This window comes from Rhinolophus hipposideros, assembly GCF_964194185.1.
Source record: "Rhinolophus hipposideros genome assembly, chromosome: 6".
NCBI lineage: Eukaryota > Metazoa > Chordata > Mammalia > Chiroptera > Rhinolophidae > Rhinolophus > Rhinolophus hipposideros.
The window spans coordinates 76,827,574-76,846,067 of NC_138052.1; the positions used below are offsets into that span (position 1 = coordinate 76,827,574).

At 35.7% G+C, this 18,494-nt stretch overlaps 1 protein-coding gene across 5 annotated transcripts in view; it reads left to right on the forward strand.

Annotated features, from left to right (window-relative positions):
* Positions 1–18,494, forward strand: part of PIKFYVE (phosphoinositide kinase, FYVE-type zinc finger containing) — a 73,564-nt gene that overhangs the window by 11,707 nt on the left and 43,363 nt on the right. For 3 of the 5 annotated variants that reach the window (XM_081052325.1, XM_081052324.1, XM_081052326.1), the window contains exons 8-13: positions 1,566–1,655; positions 9,045–9,183; positions 10,511–10,668; positions 12,086–12,197; positions 13,179–13,326; positions 13,871–14,038. In XM_081052325.1, the coding sequence (XP_080908451.1) occupies positions 1,566–1,655; positions 9,045–9,183; positions 10,511–10,668; positions 12,086–12,197; positions 13,179–13,326; positions 13,871–14,038 (815 nt within the window). The remainder of the gene's footprint in view (positions 1–1,565; positions 1,656–9,044; positions 9,184–10,510; positions 10,669–12,085; positions 12,198–13,178; positions 13,327–13,870; positions 14,039–18,494) is intronic. The other 2 variants (XM_081052327.1, XM_081052328.1) reach the window with 1 other exon arrangement.

Genomic DNA, 18,494 nt, shown 5'->3' on the forward strand with positions numbered 1-18,494 from the left:
AGACTTTATATCTTCCTTATTCACTGTTCTATCCCTGACACCAAGAACAGCGTATGACCTATATATGATCTTGATAATATTTATTGAATAGGCAATATAAGTTATTGATTAATAATTTCTAATGTAGCCTCCTTAGAGGAGAATGCTTATAAGATTTGTATTCATAATATTTACAAATGAAATAGATTTTTTTCCCTTCCTAAGGAACATTTCATGTTTTTACATATGTCTAAATATGCTATACTCACTGGTAGTGGAGGATGTTACTAACTTTTTCTTGGAAGTTACCCGGAATTGTTTGAATTAGAATCCTAGATTCATCAGTTTCTGATTGTTTTCTTTAGCTAAATTATTTTCTTATGCATAACACCAAATCTGGCCATGTTAAAGAGCTTAGAGTTTTAATTCACATCTTTCTGATTAGTTCTTATGTCAATTACCCCTTAAGGGAGTGAAGAATTTGTATGTAACCAAAGAATTTAAACAACTCAAAAATGAATGAATTATAGCTACATTCCACGTGTATGAATCTCAGGGACATAATGTAGAGTAGGAAAGAAAGTCATATTCATCTCTAGTGATTATTCTATTTATGTGAAGTTCAAAAATATACAGAAAAAAACACTAGTTTTTGTCTAGTGATACAAACATGGTATGTATACTTAAATAAAAGGATGAAACTGATAAATATGAAATTGTAGTTTCATTGAGGTCAGCGAGGGGAATGGGGTTGGGTAGGGGAACATGGGTACTTCAGAGTCTTTTAAATTGCTCAATGGGTGCATTGGTGTTTGGGACATCATGATTCTTATATGTTACATGTATTTTATACATTTTAAAGGTTGATTCTTCATTTAATAAAACAAAGTATATTGGGTCTTCAGTTCTTGCTTACTTTAGTTAGTAATGCTTTTTTGTTGTACCTGGCCCTGTTGTGTGAGACCAGAATTGGCACATGTGATTTAATAAAACAGACTGGGTTTGAAAGCTTCCTTAGAGAGATGTAGGATAGATGTCAGAAGGAATTGCTAATTGTTTAATGCTCACTCTTTTAGTCATCATATCTTTGTAGTAGGTACCACTTTCTCCTTTGGACAGATGTAGATGTTGTGGTTCAGAGAGATTAAGTAATGTCCCCAAGGTCACACAGCTAGTAAGAGGTAGGGCCTGCCCTTGCACCTAGGTTTGTGTGACTCTGCATTGCTATTCCAGTGGGTTATGGGGACTGAGAATATTTTAACTCAGGATTTACTCCTCAAATTGCTTCAACCTTGTGTATATCATGTGAAAAGGAGTTCTATAGGTATCCATTCAACCAATATTATTTTAATGGTATTCCATATACTTAATAAACTCTGCTTAATCAACCTTTTGGCATTTGATATACTTAAGATAAAAAAAACACACTGTTTCAACCTTAATTAAAGGAAGAAAACAAAAATGACCCACGATCTCATTATTGCAGAGGAAAACAATCTGCTTTTAAATCTTAAAGTGTTTCATTGAAATTGGATTTACTTGTTACTGTCCAAAGTCATCTCAGTATTTTTCTTTTTTGTTTGTAGTTTGGTTCATCCAGACTCCTCAAATACTGCTCTTTCAACAAGACTTGTATCTGTTCAAGAGGATGCTGGGAAATCTCCTGCTCGAAATAGGTAAACTGCCAAATGAAAACACTGTATTCTGTGTCTGTTTTTCTTTCTTTTTAGAGTAATGAGAAGAACAGACACATAAAAATGGGTGGGAGTGATTGTTACACACTTTCTGAGCTTTAAAAGCTGAATTGAAACTCATTTCCCTTTTGCTAGTCAGCTTTTGCTTACACCATCTGAGTGGCTCTTTTCTACTGTTCTCAACTGGCTTGAGATCTTGGAACCTATCCTTTCCTCTGCTAGCTTAGCAGATGAACTTACTTTCTATTACGTAGCAAAGAGGAGATAACAGAAGGGGACTTCCTCACTCTTAACACCACTCACCAACTTGATTACATTTGGAGTGCATCCTTCTTTTCTACACCTCTTGACCAAGGTTTATTCTCCATTTGTATTCTGGATCTGATCCCTTCTCATTTTTTGTTAGTTATCCTATTGATGTTCCCTATTGTCCATCTCTCTCTCTGCTGACTCCTTAACATCAGCATTGACAAACCTAAGTCACCCATTAAAAACAAACAAAAATCCCTCCTTTGTGTTTCACCTCTAGTTACCTTTTTCTCAGTTTCTTTTCTTAGCTATATTCCTTGAAATAGTTGCCTATAACCATTCTACACATGTACATGTCCTTTTTCGGTTTACTAGCTCTTACTAACGTGCACACTTCCCCACTGAAAATGCTTTCCTTTTACAAGTTTAAGTGGTGAATAAGTCATTGTAAACCTCAAGAACTACATATCTGAATTACGATGGTTTAATGTACTTTCAACTTATTCTTTCAACAAGTATTGATAAGTACCTACAAACTAGGTATACGGAATAAAGCAGTGAATTAAATAGACAAAAATTTAAAACACTGAAAAACGTAAGGAACAGGGATGGAGAGTGGAATTTTTTTTCCCCCCTTCACCTTTCCCCCGCTGCGATCCTCCCCCCCTTCCCCTGCGAGAGTAGAATTTTAAATAGTGTGCTCAGTGGAGCCCTCACTGCAAAGGTGACATTTGGGCAACGACCTGAGGGTGTGAGGGAATAGCCACATCTGCACTTGGTAGAAGAGTGTAGCAAGAAAACAGGGAATAACAAATTCCTGAGAGGGAACATGTCTGGCAAGGAATAGCAAGAGATCCTGGTTGTACTTGGAGTAGAGCATTGCTCCAATTCATTGTGAGGACTTTGTCATTCTCTCTGGGTGAGATGGGAAGCTACTGGAGACTTTTGACTTAAAAAAAAAAAAAATTACTATTTTGAAAATATTTTAGACTTGCAAAGAGTTGCAGGAATAATAAAATAAATTCATGTATTCTTCATTAAGGTTCACTAATTTACATTTTACCCATTCTCTTTTTCTATAGTGTGCATACTGTTTTATTTTTCTGAACCATTTGCGAGTAAATTGCAGACATCAGCATCCTTTACTTTTTAAAAAAAATTAATAAACTTCGTTTTGTAGAGGAGTGTTAGGTTCACAGCAAAATTGAGCAGGAAGTACTGGATTTCCCATATACCGCCTACCCTCCAACACACAACAACCCCCGTCAACGTCCCACACAGAGTGGTGCATTTCTTACAGTTCCTGAACCTACGTCGGCATTATTGTTATCACCCGAAGTCCACAGTTTGCTTTAGTGTTCACTCTTGGTGTTGTACAATCTATGGGTTTGGACAAGTGTATAAGAACGTGTATCCACTATCGTAGTATAGTACAGAATAGTTTCACTGTCCTAAAAATCCTGCGTACTCTGTTTATTCATGACTCCCTCCTCCAACCCATGGCAACAACCACTAATCTTTTTACTGTCTCCATAGTTTTGCCTTTTCCAGAATGTCGTATAGTTGGAATCATACAGTATGTATGTAGCTTTTTCAGATTGGCTTCTTTGACTTAGTAGTATGCATTTAAGTTGCCTCCGTGTCTTTTCACAGCTTAATAGTTCATTTCTTTTTAGTTCTGATGAATATTCCATTGTCTGAATATACCACAGTTTGTTTATCTGTTCATCTACTGAAGGATATCTTGGTGGTTTCCAAGTTTTGGAAATTATGAATAAAGCTGCGATAAACATACTTCCGCAGGTTTTCGTGTGGTCATGTATTCAGTTCATTTGGATAGATACCAAGGAGTACGATTGGTGGATCATATGGTGAATATTATGATTAGTTTTATGTGAGATTGCCAAACTGTCTTCCAGAGTGGCTGTACCATTTTGCTTTCCCACTGGCAATGAGAGTTCCTGTTGCTCCACATCCTTGCCAGTATTTGGTGTTCTCCAGTGTTCTGGATTTTGACTATTCTAATTGGTATGCAGTGATATCTCATTGCTTTCATTTCCTATTCCCTAGTGATCTATGATACTGAAAATAAGATCTTTTCATATGCTTCCTTGCCATCCATATAGCATCTTTAGTGAGGTGTCTGTCCAGATCTTTGGCTCTTTCTTAGATTGGGTTGTTTGTTTTCTTATTGTTGAGTTTTAAGAGGTGTTTGTTCTTTTTTTGATAAATTCTTTATCAGCTGTGTCTTTTGCAAATATTTTCTCCCAGTCTGTGTGGCTTGTTTTCTAATTCTCTTGGTATCTTTTGACAGAACAGAAGTTTTTAATTTTAATCAAGTCCAGTTTATCGGGTTCTTTTTCTTTTCTGGATCATGCTTTGGTGTTGTATCTAAAAAGTCAGCACTATACTCAAGGTTATCTAGATTTCCCCCTATGTTATTTTCTGGGAGTTTTATAGTTTTATGTTTTACATTTAGGTCTGTGATCTGTTTTGATTTAATTTTTGTGAAAGGTTCAAGGTCTGTGTCTAGATTGATTTTTTTTTTTTTGTATGTGAATATTCAATTCCAGCACCATTTGTTGAAAAGACTTATCTTTGCTCCATTGTATTGCTGTTGGTCATTTGTCAAAGTTCAGTTGAATATATTTATGGGGGTCCATTTCTGGGCTGTCTTTTCTGTTCCATTGACCTATTTGTGTGTCCTTTCACCAATACCACACTGTCTTGGTTACTGTATCTGTATAGTAAGTCCTAAAGTTGGGTTTTATCAGTCCTCCAACTTTGTTCTTCTCCTTCAATATTGCGCTGACTATTCTGGGTCTTTTGGCTATCCATATAAACTTTATAATCAGTTTGTCAGTAGCCATAAAATAACTTTTGGAGATTTTGATTGGGATTGCATTGATTTATAGATCAAGTTGGGAAGAATTGACATCTTGACAATATTGAGTCTTCCTATCCATAAGCATGGAACATCTCTCCATTTATTTAGTGTTTTTATTTCTTTCATCAGAGTTTTGTAGTTTTCCTCATATGGCTCTTGTATGTACTTTGTTAGATTTATACGTAAGTTTATTTTTGGGAGTACTAATGTAAATGCTAATGTGTTTTTAATTTTCAAATTTCACTTCTTCATTGCTGGTATATAGCAAAGTGATTGACTTTTGTATATTATCCTTGTCTCCTGCAACCTTGCTATAATTAGTTTTAGGAGGTTTTTTTTATTGATTCTTTAGGATTTTTATATAGACAATCATGCCATCTGTGAACAAAGAGTTTCTCGTTCTTCTTTCCCAATCTATTTTTCTTTGATTTCCTTCTCTTGTCTTATGGCTTAGTTAGTACTTCCAATATGATGTTGAAAAGCAATGGTGGGAGAGGAGGGGACATCATTGCCTTGTTCCCGGTCTTGGTGAGGAAGCTTCATGTTGCTCATCATTAAGTATTATGTTAGCTGTAGGTTTTTTGTAGACGTTCTTTATCAAGTTAAGGAAGTTGCCCCCAGTCCTAGATTGCTGAGCGCTCTTATCATGAATGGTTGTTTGATTTTATCAAATGCTTTTTCTGCATCTATTGATATGATCATGTAGTTTTCCTTTAGACTACTGGTGTGGTGGATTACATTGATTGATTTTCAAATGTTGAACCAGTTTTTCATACTTGGGATAAATCTTACTTGGTTGGGGGTATAATTCTTTTTATACATTATTGGATTGGATTGCTAAGATTTTGAGGATTTTATGTTCATGAAAGATATTGGTCTATAGTTTTCCTGTAATGTCTTTGTCTGGTTTTAGTATTAGGATAATGCTGACCTCATAGAATGACTTAGGAAGTAGTCCCTCTGTTTTATCTTCTGAAGGAGTGTGTAGAATTGGTATAATTTCTTATTAAATGTTTGGTAGAATTCATCAGTGAACTCAATCTGGCTTAATGACGAGTCCATCAAAGGAATTTGTCATTTCTTTTGCAGTGTTTTTGATCTGTAGCATTTCTTTTTTATTCTTTCTTAGAATTTTCATCTCCCTGCTTACATTATCTGTGTCTTCTTGCATGTTGTCTATTATTTCCATTAACGCCCTTAGCACATAAACCATAGTTTTAAAAAATTCTTGGTGTGAGAATTCCAATATTCTTGCCATATCTGACTGTAGTTCTGATGCTTGGTCAATCTCTTCAAACTGTGTATTAGAAGATGCCATCAATTTGGATTTGTCTAATACATCCTCATGATTAGATTTAGGCTATGCATTTTTGGGTGGGAATTCTACAGAAATTATATATCCCTGTTTATCATGTCAGAGAAGATATGAATCAATTTTATCCCATTGGTAATATTGACATAATCTCTTGATTAAGGTAGTTTCCTGGGTTTCTCCACTGTAAAATTACCATTTTCTTCTTTGTAATTAATAATGTGTGGGGGAGATACTTTGATACTGAGTAAATATCCTGTTCCTTATCAATCTCTAACTCAGTAGTTTTAGCGTCTTTGTGATTCACACTGTGATGGTTGCAAAATGGTAACTTCCTATCCATCATTCCTTCTACATTTATTAGTTGACATTTTACTCGAAATAAACTTCCTTATAGAAGAATTTTGAATGGGGAGCTTGGGAGGATTACATGACCTGAATTATGTTTTGAAAGGAGCACTCTGTCTGCTCGGTTGAATAGCTTGTGGGACATAAGAGTAGAAGCAGGGCCACCATTTATAAAGCTGGTGTGCAATAATCCAGGCAAGTGAATTGACTCAGGTCAGAGTAGGAGAAGTAGATATGGATAAGAAATGGTCAGATTCTAGATATATTTTGATTATAGTGCTCACAGGATTTGCTGAACAACTGGAGGTAAAAGGTGAGTCAGGCTTTTGGCCCTAGTGGTTGAAAATGCCATTTATTGATATGGCAAAGATTGGGAGGAACAATTTGATTGCACATGTTGAATTTGAGATGCCTTTTACACATCCAAATGAGATGTCAGACAGACAGATATGTGAGTCTAGAGTTCAGGAGAGAGGTACCAGCTGGAGTTATTAGGTTGGTGCAAAAGTAATTGTGGTTTAAAAGGTTAAAAATAATTGCAAAAAACGCAATTACTTTTGCACCAACCTGCTATAAAATTGGGTGTTGTCATCATGTGGATGGTATTTAAAGCTATGAAACTGGAGATTGTCAAAAGAGTTGTGGAAAGTGAGGAAATAAGGACCAAGATTGGGGAAATAAAGAGGAACCAGAACAGGAGCCTGAGAAGGTGAGAGGAAAACCAGGAGAGTGTGTTGTCTTAGTAGCCAAGTGATGTCAGTTTTTCAAGGAAGGGGGAGTTATCTTGCTGATATGTCAAGTAAGATGAGTGAAAACTGACCACTGGATTTAACAATGTTGCTAACCTTGATAGGCAATTTCCATGGGTTGTTTGGGGTTCAGGAGAGAATGGAAGAATTGGAGAGAGGAGTTTTGATACGGTGAAGGAGGGAAATGCAGCATAGGCGTGTGGAGTCGAGACGTTTTTAAAAGATGAGACAAATTACAGTATTCCTGTTGGCATGTGCACAAATGTAGAGATAGCTGTGCCAATTTACAGTATGTCTCTGTGTGTTTCGAATTAATGCTGATTGATGTAAGTCTTTAAGAAAAATGTAATTCAGTCAGTGAGTACTATCTCTAAGAAAAATTTTAGTCAGCACTCTTACCATAGGCTACTTATTAAAATAATTTGACAATGAAATTGAATATATTTGTTTTTAAATTCTTGTTGCCACTATATCAGAAGATGTGTAGGGATGGTTAGAATGTTAGACAGAGAAGTAGAATGGCTAATGCTCACCTTGGAAGAGATTTTAATTAGTTGAATGAGATACAGTGGTAACTTCACTAAACGAATATGCCAAGAAACGAGTAACTGATTATTTCAAAAATTTTGCTTATAGACTATTATTTATTTGATATCAGTGGTTTCTCATGAACCATTAAAAATGACTTTTTGCTAAGCCTGTTACAGCCTACAGTAATTTCTTAAATTTTAAAAGTATCTTCCTGCTGAGGAAAGCATAGTTTTTCAAGTGAGACCTGGTTTTGAATGACAGACAGCTCTATTATTTATTAGCTGAATTATCTTAGACAGATTATTTCATCTCTGATTCTTGATTTCCTTATCTGTAGAATGGATCTAGTAGTATTGCCTCCATAGGATGCTGTGAGGATTAAATGAGGGAAGATACGTACATTGCCCTACTGAATGAGTATATAGTGTCTGGCACGTTGTAGATACTTCTGCCTTTTATCCTTTATATAGAAGCTAAAACTGGGTTTTATTTTTTCAAGGTAGAAGCTAACTAAATTTCTAGCTAAAATTTTTGTATACATAAAAGTTTGCTTGGTGCTCTTGATATTCTACTCACAAGTCATTTTATTTGGTAACTTTGGCAAGAGGCAATATTAAGGATATCATGTAAATACACAACAAGAGAGGAAACAGATTTTCTCCAATTGTTTGTTGATCAAGTGCAAAATATAATAATAATTGAGAACAATATTTTTAATGTAGGTCTACTAATGAGAAGAAAGGAATTCTTTTTGGGGGGATAATATTTTGCTTAGTGTGGGTTCGAAGTGAGTGTTTCTGTCATCAGAACATTAGAGATGTTCAACTGAAAACATTCTTAGTTCACTGGTTATGCAAAAACCATTTGACCGGTGGGCCGTGGTTTCCTGTCCCTGATCTGTAAGATTATTTCTGCATTTACACTGTGATTGTTTATATTTGTCACTTAAAAAGAATATTAACTTTCAGCATTTAGCAAGGAGTTTTTATCTATTTCCTTCGAAATATTACTGTTATATGAACTACATCAATAATTGTTTTCCTGTAATCTTTTTATAACAACTTTGTTTTAAACTTACTTTGAAATAATTTCAGACTAACACAGAAGTTGGAAGTATAGTACAGAGAATTTCTGGATACTCTTCTCCCAATGCTATCATACGTAATGTCATAACTACTTTTAAATGTACCCTTAACATTGACAAATAAGCATTTATTTAAAAATGAATTTTTACTGTAGCTGTTTATTGATGAAGAATTTACAACTGTGTTTTCATTTTTTGTTTTTATTTCCAGATCAGCCAGCATTACTAACCTGTCGCTGGATCGATCTGGTTCTCCCATGGTATCTTCATATGAGACATCTGTCAGTCCCCAGGCTAACCGAACATATGTTAGGACAGAGACCACTGAGGATGAACGCAAAATTCTTCTGGTACTGCTCCCGTATCTTTGAGCCATTGCTAGTTTTGAGCATAAAGAATGTTTATCTCATTGATTTCCTTTTTAAAGAAACATACAAATGAAATAGGCAGTTAGCATATGAATTAAATAGAGGAAATAATTAGCTTAAGTTTTTATTAGGATCACCTAAGCAATTGGTCATGCATTCCATACTCATATTGCCTTAATATTTTCTTGACCCCTTACACCTGGCAAGATCAGAATTCAGGTGCCTACTAATAAGCGAGCTTAACTTTTAGTTAGATCTCAGATTGCTGTTTAAGCTTTAGAACATATTTCTCATACCCATGGAATACTTTTCAGACAGTTAATACTATATGTTTATGTGAGGTGATAATCAGTTGTTTATTGAATTTATCTAAGTGTACAATACTGTGTTCAGTCAAAGAAATGGAAGATACGTCTTTTGTCCTCAAGCTTACAATTCAGAAAGTAGAAATGAGGTTGATGGGCAGGTCATTAATAGTAAAAGAAGTAATACTTTAATTATAAAAAATAGAAAGATCGTTAGTAGTGAGGGAGTTAGGAAAGGTTTTGAAATGAAAGGCTTAGAGTGGACCTTGAAGTGTGGAATGGATTTGGGTCAGCAATGAGGAAAGCAAACCTTATTTAAAAGTGTGAGGAAAGGGATAGTGGTGAGCATAAGTGTGGCATTTTTCGTGGACTGAAGTAGGATTTAATTGGGAGAACTTGGGAGAGAGATCAGGTTGGAATCTGTGGGCAATGAGAATGGAAAGTTATTTGGAGCTACCTGGTGGAAGGTGGTGAATTCACTCTTTCCAAGTTTAGATAGGACCTGTAGGACCTGAGTAATATTGCAAGTTTTTGGAGAAGGGAATAATTCACTGAAGGCCTTTCTTTAGGAAAATTCACCCGGGGAAAAAAAAAAATTCACCTGACAATTGGGTGTAGGTGAGAATGGTGAGAATCTGGTGGAGCGAAGCCTACTAGAAACATTTACTATAGATGAGTGTTGTCTGTTCAGTCTCACCCCCTGCCCCCATCTCCAAAGAGGAGTATGAAATTTTATAATTAGATAACTAGGAGACTGATAATATGTGCCACTGACTGAAAAAAATTATTTGGGATAGTTGGTTTTTAAGAGAAAAAGTTAGGTTTGGAATTAGATGAGCTCAGTTCAAGCTGTTCCCCATGCATGTGTCATTTCTATTAAATTGTGTAAGTTAGCTACGACAAAGACATCTGAATTGAATTCTTTTTATGAATCTGCAAGTCACAAGAAAGAATCCGAAAAGGCATATAGCATCCTTCTCAGGAGTAATTGCTTGTAATTTCAGGACAGTGTTCAGCTAAAGGACCTGTGGAAAAAAATCTGCCATCACAGCAGTGGAATGGAGTTTCAGGATCACCGCTACTGGCTGAGAACGCATCCCAACTGCATTGTAGGAAAGGAATTAGTCAACTGGTTAATTCGAAATGGACACATTACTACAAGGTAATGTGCTCTTAAGAAAGACTTTCTGGTATTATTTAGTAATTTATTTTTAATGTGAACATGTTATTGTACATATAAGGGGAGCCAGGTTCTTTGTGAGTAGGGTGCTTTTGTTTTTTGCATTTGGTGTTTGGGGTGCTAATTAATCAATCCTCCTCCCTTCTGGGTTTTAACCACTAGAGAATAGATGCAAGGAGCCAAATGGGTCACAATTACCTAATTTATTAAGAGCAGAAGTGTACAGTGATTTCCAAAACACTGAGCTCTGTAGTTAAGCAGGATTGGGGAATGTAGGTAGGCCCGAAGACAACAGTGGTTTCTGCCACTGTTCCCTAATCTGGACATTGCAACCTGTCCTGAGAATTGGGTTTATGAGCCACACCTGGAGTGTCCTAGTGAGATTTTTTAGAATCTCACAAAATAATTTGTGAAAAAGAGAGACAGGTCCTGTTGCCTTTCAAGGTAACATGTTCCTGAGCTTTTCTACTTGTTTAGGTTAGTGACTCCTCTCATGGGAAAAAACAAGTATGTAGGAAGAGAGAAACAGCTTTAAGCAGTGAAGCCTTGCATTCCAGTTTTGAGTGTCTCTTTTTAGCTTTGTGCTTTTAGTCAAGTTACTCAATTTCTTTGAGACTTGGACCTCTCAGTTCCAATATGAGGAAAATTATATATATATAGTTTTTTTAGAAGAAGCTGTGAGGATGAAATGAAATAACATGGCTAAAGTGCTTTATAGGTTGTGAAATGCCATATAAATGCAATGTGTTAATATGTGTCTATATCATGGATATACATACCATGTTTCCCTGAAAATAAGACCTAGCTAGACAGTCAGCTCTAATGCATCTTTTGGAGCAAAAATTAATATAAGACCCAGGCTTATATTACATTATATTATATTGTATTATACTATATAATATAAGACCTGTTCTTATATTATAGTAAAATAAGACCGGGGCTTATATTAATTTTTGCTCCAAAAGACTCATTAGAGCTTATTGTCTGGCTAGGTCTTATTTTTGGGGAAACACGGTATATACATTTTATACCTGTATCTGTAATATTTGGTATTGTCTTCTTGTCAAGACTGTAAGCTCCTTGAGGGCAGGAGCCAGGCTATTCTCAATATTTGTTTTAAGTACGGGGCATGCATGCCTTGAGTACTTCAGAAATGCGGGAATTAAATTACGTTTTGTTAGGACTGACTTACAATAGGTTCTTTACTATGGTACCTCAAAAAAATCTTTTAATTTAGCTTCAAGTCTCTCTTGTTTTATCCCTTACCTATCCAAGGATGATTTGAAATTCCAACTCTGATGAGGACGGGAAAAAAAATTTAGTTTGTGTCTCGTCTTGTACCTGTAAAATTATTCCGACTGACTTGTAAAAGTTTTCATTTTTGTTGGTCTTGATTCAGGGCGCAAGCTATAGCAATTGGACAAGCGATGGTCGATGGACGTTGGCTAGATTGTGTCAGCCATCATGATCAGCTTTTCCGGGATGAGTATGCGCTGTACCGACCACTGCAGGTAGTTCTCAGCGTCACCGCTAAGGAGAATGTAGCGAGCTTCTTGTGGTCTTTCTTCATCCGCGGGAATACAAAGTGCTTGAATTACTCCAAGATACGTGTGTCTAACATACGTTTACCTTGCTGTTTGAGGAAAGTTAAAACATTTTTACTTAGTAGGTAACGGTGGTGGAAAACCTATCAGATTCAAACATTCAGTTGGTGTGGCTTTTCTTAAGTTTGGCCTGGTGGTGTTATAGTTTGTCATTTACCTTCAGTGGGTTTCAGATTTACTGTGTCCGTGTTTTTAGGACTGAGATAGAGCATACATAACAAAAGGATTGAAAAAATTTCATGTCACCGTTGCAATAGGTATTGACTCATTGGCAGTATTACATTGTATAGCAATGGTAAAATGGTGAATATTCTTTTTTTTTAAACTTTAGTTAGGGAAGTGGGAATTATTGAAAGACAGAACTTTCTAAAAAGATATACTTTTCCTTTGGGTTTATGTTAATTTGATATGTACATGTATATATATATAATGTTTCGTAACACCTTTGTGAAATAAAATTAGAAGCTCAGTGGTTAGAAAAGACAACACAAAAGATTGGTGTGGTGTTATTTGTTAAAATCTAAAAGTTGTTTTCCAGGATGTATGCTAGTTTGGTGCACAGGGTTAGAATAAATTTTAAGGCTTGTTCATTCACTCTCAGGACTACAGGATGAAGTGAAACACCATGAGATCTCTCTATTATGTTGTGTTCATAACATACTGCCTAAGCCTACTGTTTAATAAAAATGACAGTTTTAAGAGTGAAATTGTCAGCGTGATGCTGATTTATAACTTAGTTTCTACTAATTTGCTTATTTTTGTATAAATTTATTTGGTGGTTACCTTTGTAAAAATATTGAGCTAGACGTTCTTTGTAGTGTGACAGCCTTACTTCCATGTGATTGCTATTGAAGGCGAATTACTTAGATCCTGTCTCGATCCTTTCAGAGCACGGACTTTTCCGAGACCCCTTCTCCAGACAGTGACTCTGTGAACTCGGTGGAAGGACACTCAGAGCCATCCTGGTTTAAAGACATAAAGTTTGATGACAGCGACACGGAACAGATAGCAGAAGAAGGTGACGAGAATTTGACTAGTGAGTTTTAACTTTCTAACATTTTTGTTTTTATGAATCATTACCGTAATATGTGATCAAATAACGTTTTTATTTGTTTAGTTGAAACAGTCCTACTTTAAGATTTATGGCTCCCAACTAAATGTAAACATCTGATAGCAATCCTCGTCCTAGATACAGTATTTTCTTAAGAAACCAACTTGTTAGGCTACTAGCGTTTTCAGATTTTGCCATAGTCTTTAGTTTGCAGCAGCTTAAAATAACTCTGAGCTAATAATGTCACAGCAGACAACTTTCTCACCTCTTCACTATGATATCAGACTTTCTCTCTGCAGAACCTCCAATATATTTCTTCATTTAAAAAAATTTGTTTTACACTTAACTTGATCAAATTTTATTAAGTCTACACAGAAGTACATGAAAATACTGTATCCATTTTGGTATTGCACATTGGGCTTGTATATTAAAAAAAAACATTTTTCTCCTTTCCTCCAATACCCTCATGAAACCCATTTTTTACTCCCCTCCTCTCCCTATATTTCTTTCCCCTCCCCAACACTAAAAGATTCTGCCAGTCCTAGCAAGCGTACATCAGTCAGCAGTTTCCAGTCCACAGTGGACAGTGACTCAGCCGCTTCTATCAGCCTGAACGTGGAGCTGGACAACGTGAACTTCCATATCAAGAAGCCCTCCAAGTACCCACATGTGCCCCCTCACCCTGCTGACCAAAAAGGTAGGAGGTAGTCACCATCTGGAATCCAAATGCAGGCTGGAGACCTGGGCCATAGGATCTCATGCCAGCTCGTCCCTCTGGCTTCCTCTGTCCCAGATGGCTGAGGGGATTTGGTGTGGGTTTTGTTCCACCCTTTCTCATTTTCCCCACACCTCCTCCCCATACCTTTTTTGGTTGGTTCCTTTTGTTTCTTGTTTTCTCCCTCAGGACCACCACACCCCGTTTAAAGCTTGTAGTCTTTGAAAGGAACTACATCTGACTGCTCTTCCCTTAGCATAATGTGCAACTTCCAAGGTGGCATTTCTTTGCATTTATAACATGGATGTTCTGCTCTTTTCATTTCTCTTTCTTCATTTAACATTTTAGAGCCTACTTGCTTATGCTGTTGCCCAGTAGCTTGTTTCCCTAAACCTTTTCAGATGCCTGAACTAGACTTTGGGAAAAACATTCACATATCCCAAAATATCTTTCTACTCTAATTTAAAATGCTTTTTATGTACATGCTGTGTTTATTAAAAAGTTCTCTTTGCTACAAAATGAATTCATTCTTTAGTTTTAGCTATCTTATCTGAGACTTGGGTTTGTTGACTCAAAAATAATAATGGCTGTATTCAAAAAAACATTTGGCATAAAACGAAAAATAAGGTAAACCATTACTAAAATCTAACATAGCAGTGCAGAAGAAATGAATGCTTTTTTAAAATGCGTGATGAAGTTTTCTCGATTGTATATAATTAAAAACCAATTTAAATTTTAGCCATAAGATGGCATTATGTAAAAGTAAATAAATAAAAAACATATCAGTAAATAAATAATTGTGGGATTGCATTATGTTATAGTCACTGAAAAATCATTATTGTAAAGATGAAGGAATTTGTTCTATGATTTCACTTGGAGTTTGAATTTTTAACTTGTAGCTTTCTAAAGCTGAATTGTCTCCTCAGATCAGAAATACGTGCTTAATTTTTTGCTACTCCCTATTTTGAGCCTAAAAATATGATCAGAAAAGAAAAGCTTATGACCTTAAATGTCTGTGCTAAAAAGTTGGAAACCAACTTACATTTCTACAACAAATTTCTCATAATTGTTAATATTAGCCATTATCATCAAGATGTGGTAAACTGGTATTTGATACACAGTAATAAAAAAGGTGTATCTTATTTAAAATAGAAAATTAGAGAGGGTGTGGGAAAAGATGAGTCTGGTATAGTGTTGAACATGAGTAAGATACTCATCTTTATGGGAATCCTCAAAACAGAAATTGGAAAAATGGTGGAGAACGTTTGGGTGAGTATGGAAGGACAAAGAGCAGACGTGAGTGACACTTGTGTGAGAACTCACTGTAGACTGTGATCACATGGAGGATAGTGGATGACACCCTTGTGATACAAATTGCAGATGTGGGTCAGAGGCGGGATCCGTCATGTGGAGAATATCAGTTCTCTGGACACATCTGTTGGCTATTTCATTTTGCTGAAAGTAGAGTGCAAAATACATTATTGACTTGCTGATGATTTCACCTCTTGGAAAGTTTTACGAAGTTTTGAAAAAATCATGACGAAAGTTGACCTGTCATCATAGAATTCATCATAGCAAAAGATGGACTGCTGAGCACAGTCAGACATTTACTTTAGGAAACCTAACTTCATAATGTTGGGAGTGGAGTAGAACAGGGGGCTCCAATAACGACATTTTTATAGAACAGCTTCAAATTGTGTCTCTAAGGAAAATGAAAGGCAAAGCACCTGCAGTTGGAAAAAAACCATCATGACTCTTTTGGAACCTTTCTGATGTCAACCCTTCAAGAAGATTGTCTACAAAAGTTATATGAGGCAATCTTCCTATAAAGGTGGATCTGAAAGAGGGGCCAGTACTTCAGATAAAAAAAAAGACAGGATAGCACAAGTCCAGATTGCACTGAAGTTTGGAGTAAATGCCAAGGATATTTTAGCAAAGATTAAAAAAATTGTAATGCAAAGAAAGAAAGAAAAATTAGTTCAGTTATTTGAGGGAGTTGTTTTAATATTAATCCTCCGCCAAGATAATCTTATCAGGAAAGAACACACATGGTTAAGAGGAAAGTGAAGTTCCAGATAATGAAGAGATAGTGCCTGGTTATGTCTGTTGCTAGGTTCAGGCAAACTGTATACCAGATTATTGAAAGAATTTGGAGCTGTGATCATGAGGCCAGAGCTTATCTTTGAAGAATTGGGCAGAATAGAAGACACTTTAGGTGACTAGTAATAGATGCATTAAAAATTTTTTAAACAAAAACAAAACAAAACAAAAAAAAATTTTTAAAACATGGGTTTTTGATGTGACAGGAAGTTGGCAAAATTGTAGAAAAATTTAATGAACAGAACATACTTTGACATTTAGAAAAGGAATTGGTGGTGACTGGGCAACAGTGTTGGTTAACTAAAATAAGTCAGTCCGAAACAACCTTATTTCCATCTTTTATGGTGATATGAGATTGGTACATTAGGAGACCACGATAGATATTGTTGTCTTTGATGTTAATAAGACTTTTGATGGTCTTTCAATAGCTTTGTGGACAAAGAGGACAATTTTGCACTGGAAATATGTGAAAGAGGTAGTTAGTTGTAGGCAGTGGTCATATTTATCTGTTAAAAGCACAGGCTCTGGAGTCTCTATGAGCCTCTTTATGTAAAAACACACATAAAGAGCTAATGTGTTTGGCAAATGTAAGAACCACTATTACTATAATGCATGGATTTGTAGTTTCTTTAATGGTTGCACCAAACATTGAAAGAGTAATAATTTGATGTCAACACGAAGGGGATGCTTTTAGATTATGCTATAGTCCTTTGTCTATCCATATTCTGTTTCAACAACTTTTTTGGTCAGCATTTTGAATGTTTTTCAGATTCACACATCATTAAAATATGGGAAGTACAGCTAGTGTGTTGGATAGCACGATTGGAATTTTAAAAAATCTTAAGCAATAGACTAGCAAGATGAAATTTAACATGAACAAAGAATGTAATTAGGCTTAAGAAGGTTACTATTAATACTCTGGAGAAAGCCATTCTTAATATTTCGTGTGATGTTGCCTTTAAGTATCTGAAGAGTATCTGTAAGAAATGATTCTTGTTTTGTATATTATGGCTGAGGGAAAAACTCAGTGCAGTAGTTAGGAACAGTGAGCTTTTGCTGCTGTGCCCTGGGAGTGTGCAGGTGGTGTCTGAAGTTCCACCTTTCAGAGTTACTGAGGATCGATACTTGAGGTTAGGTAGGCTTGGTGACTTCTAAGTTCGCTTTTAATTCGGAATCTATGAAATGAAAAATTGAGATCTGGAATTTTAAAAGAATTATTAGGGGGAGTAAGGAATCCTTTGGCCTGCACAGTAAGAATATAATCCAGGAAGTTCCAGCATCAAAAAGAAGGTAATTATTAGATTGATCTCTTGGGTCATTTGCAGCCTCAGGAGTCTGCAATATAAGAACTTTATAAATCCCTTAATAAGTGTTCCTGGTTTTCCCAGTTCTCTTGATAGTTTTTAGCATACTGAAATGAATTAATCTTTTTCTGTTTTTCTTGTGACTTTGAAATTCAATAATTGATTTTTTTCCACATTGTAGTTAAGGTGAACACTCATTACCGGAAAGTAAAGGTGGTCAGAATGATCTAGTAGTGAAGTGAAAGAATAACAGACTCCTCCTGCTTCTTTTTTCATACCTCTTAAAATACAAATGGAAATGGGTGGTTTTTAATCTTTCTATCGAGGTTAAAGGTAATACTAAATTTTTTCTTACAGATCGTTTTCTGTCTTCTAAGGCTGAGAAAATTTGGATTTATAAAATATAAAATATCTGCACTTAAAAAAATCGTGTGTTTTTCCTTATGTAAGCAAGCCCCTCATTGTCAGAAACTTATAAAACTTAGTGTGATCTTCTGGTTTGATTAATGTTTCACTACTGGTCTTGGAGAGTGATAGAATTAAAATGCATTTTATTATTATGTGCTGCAAGCAGGATTCTGAAGCATTCTTGGAAAGTTAAGAAGTAGGACCTAAAGGAGAGTGAAAATCGTGGCTTCCGTCAGCCTATCGGTCTAACTTCCTATTTATTTGCAAACATGGGGAATAGGAGCAAGTTCAGCAGTACCATGAGGAAACAGTTGATCAAATCCCGAATGTGGGGTCTGCTTTAGATTAAAAAGGAACGAAGAGAATGCAGTATATGAACCTTGTTGGATCCAGGTTTGAGGAAAAATAATTATTAAAGCATTTCAGGGACAGTTAGATAAATTTGAATATGGACTGAGTCGATATTAAACATTCATTTTCAATATTCTTAAATGTGTATAGAGAAGAATGCCCTGATTTTTAAGAGTTGCATGCTGAAATATTAGTGGAAAAGTGCAATGATATGTATAATTGCAAATGGTTGGGGAAAAAAGAGCATATGTATATGAGTATGTAGCGAGAAATGA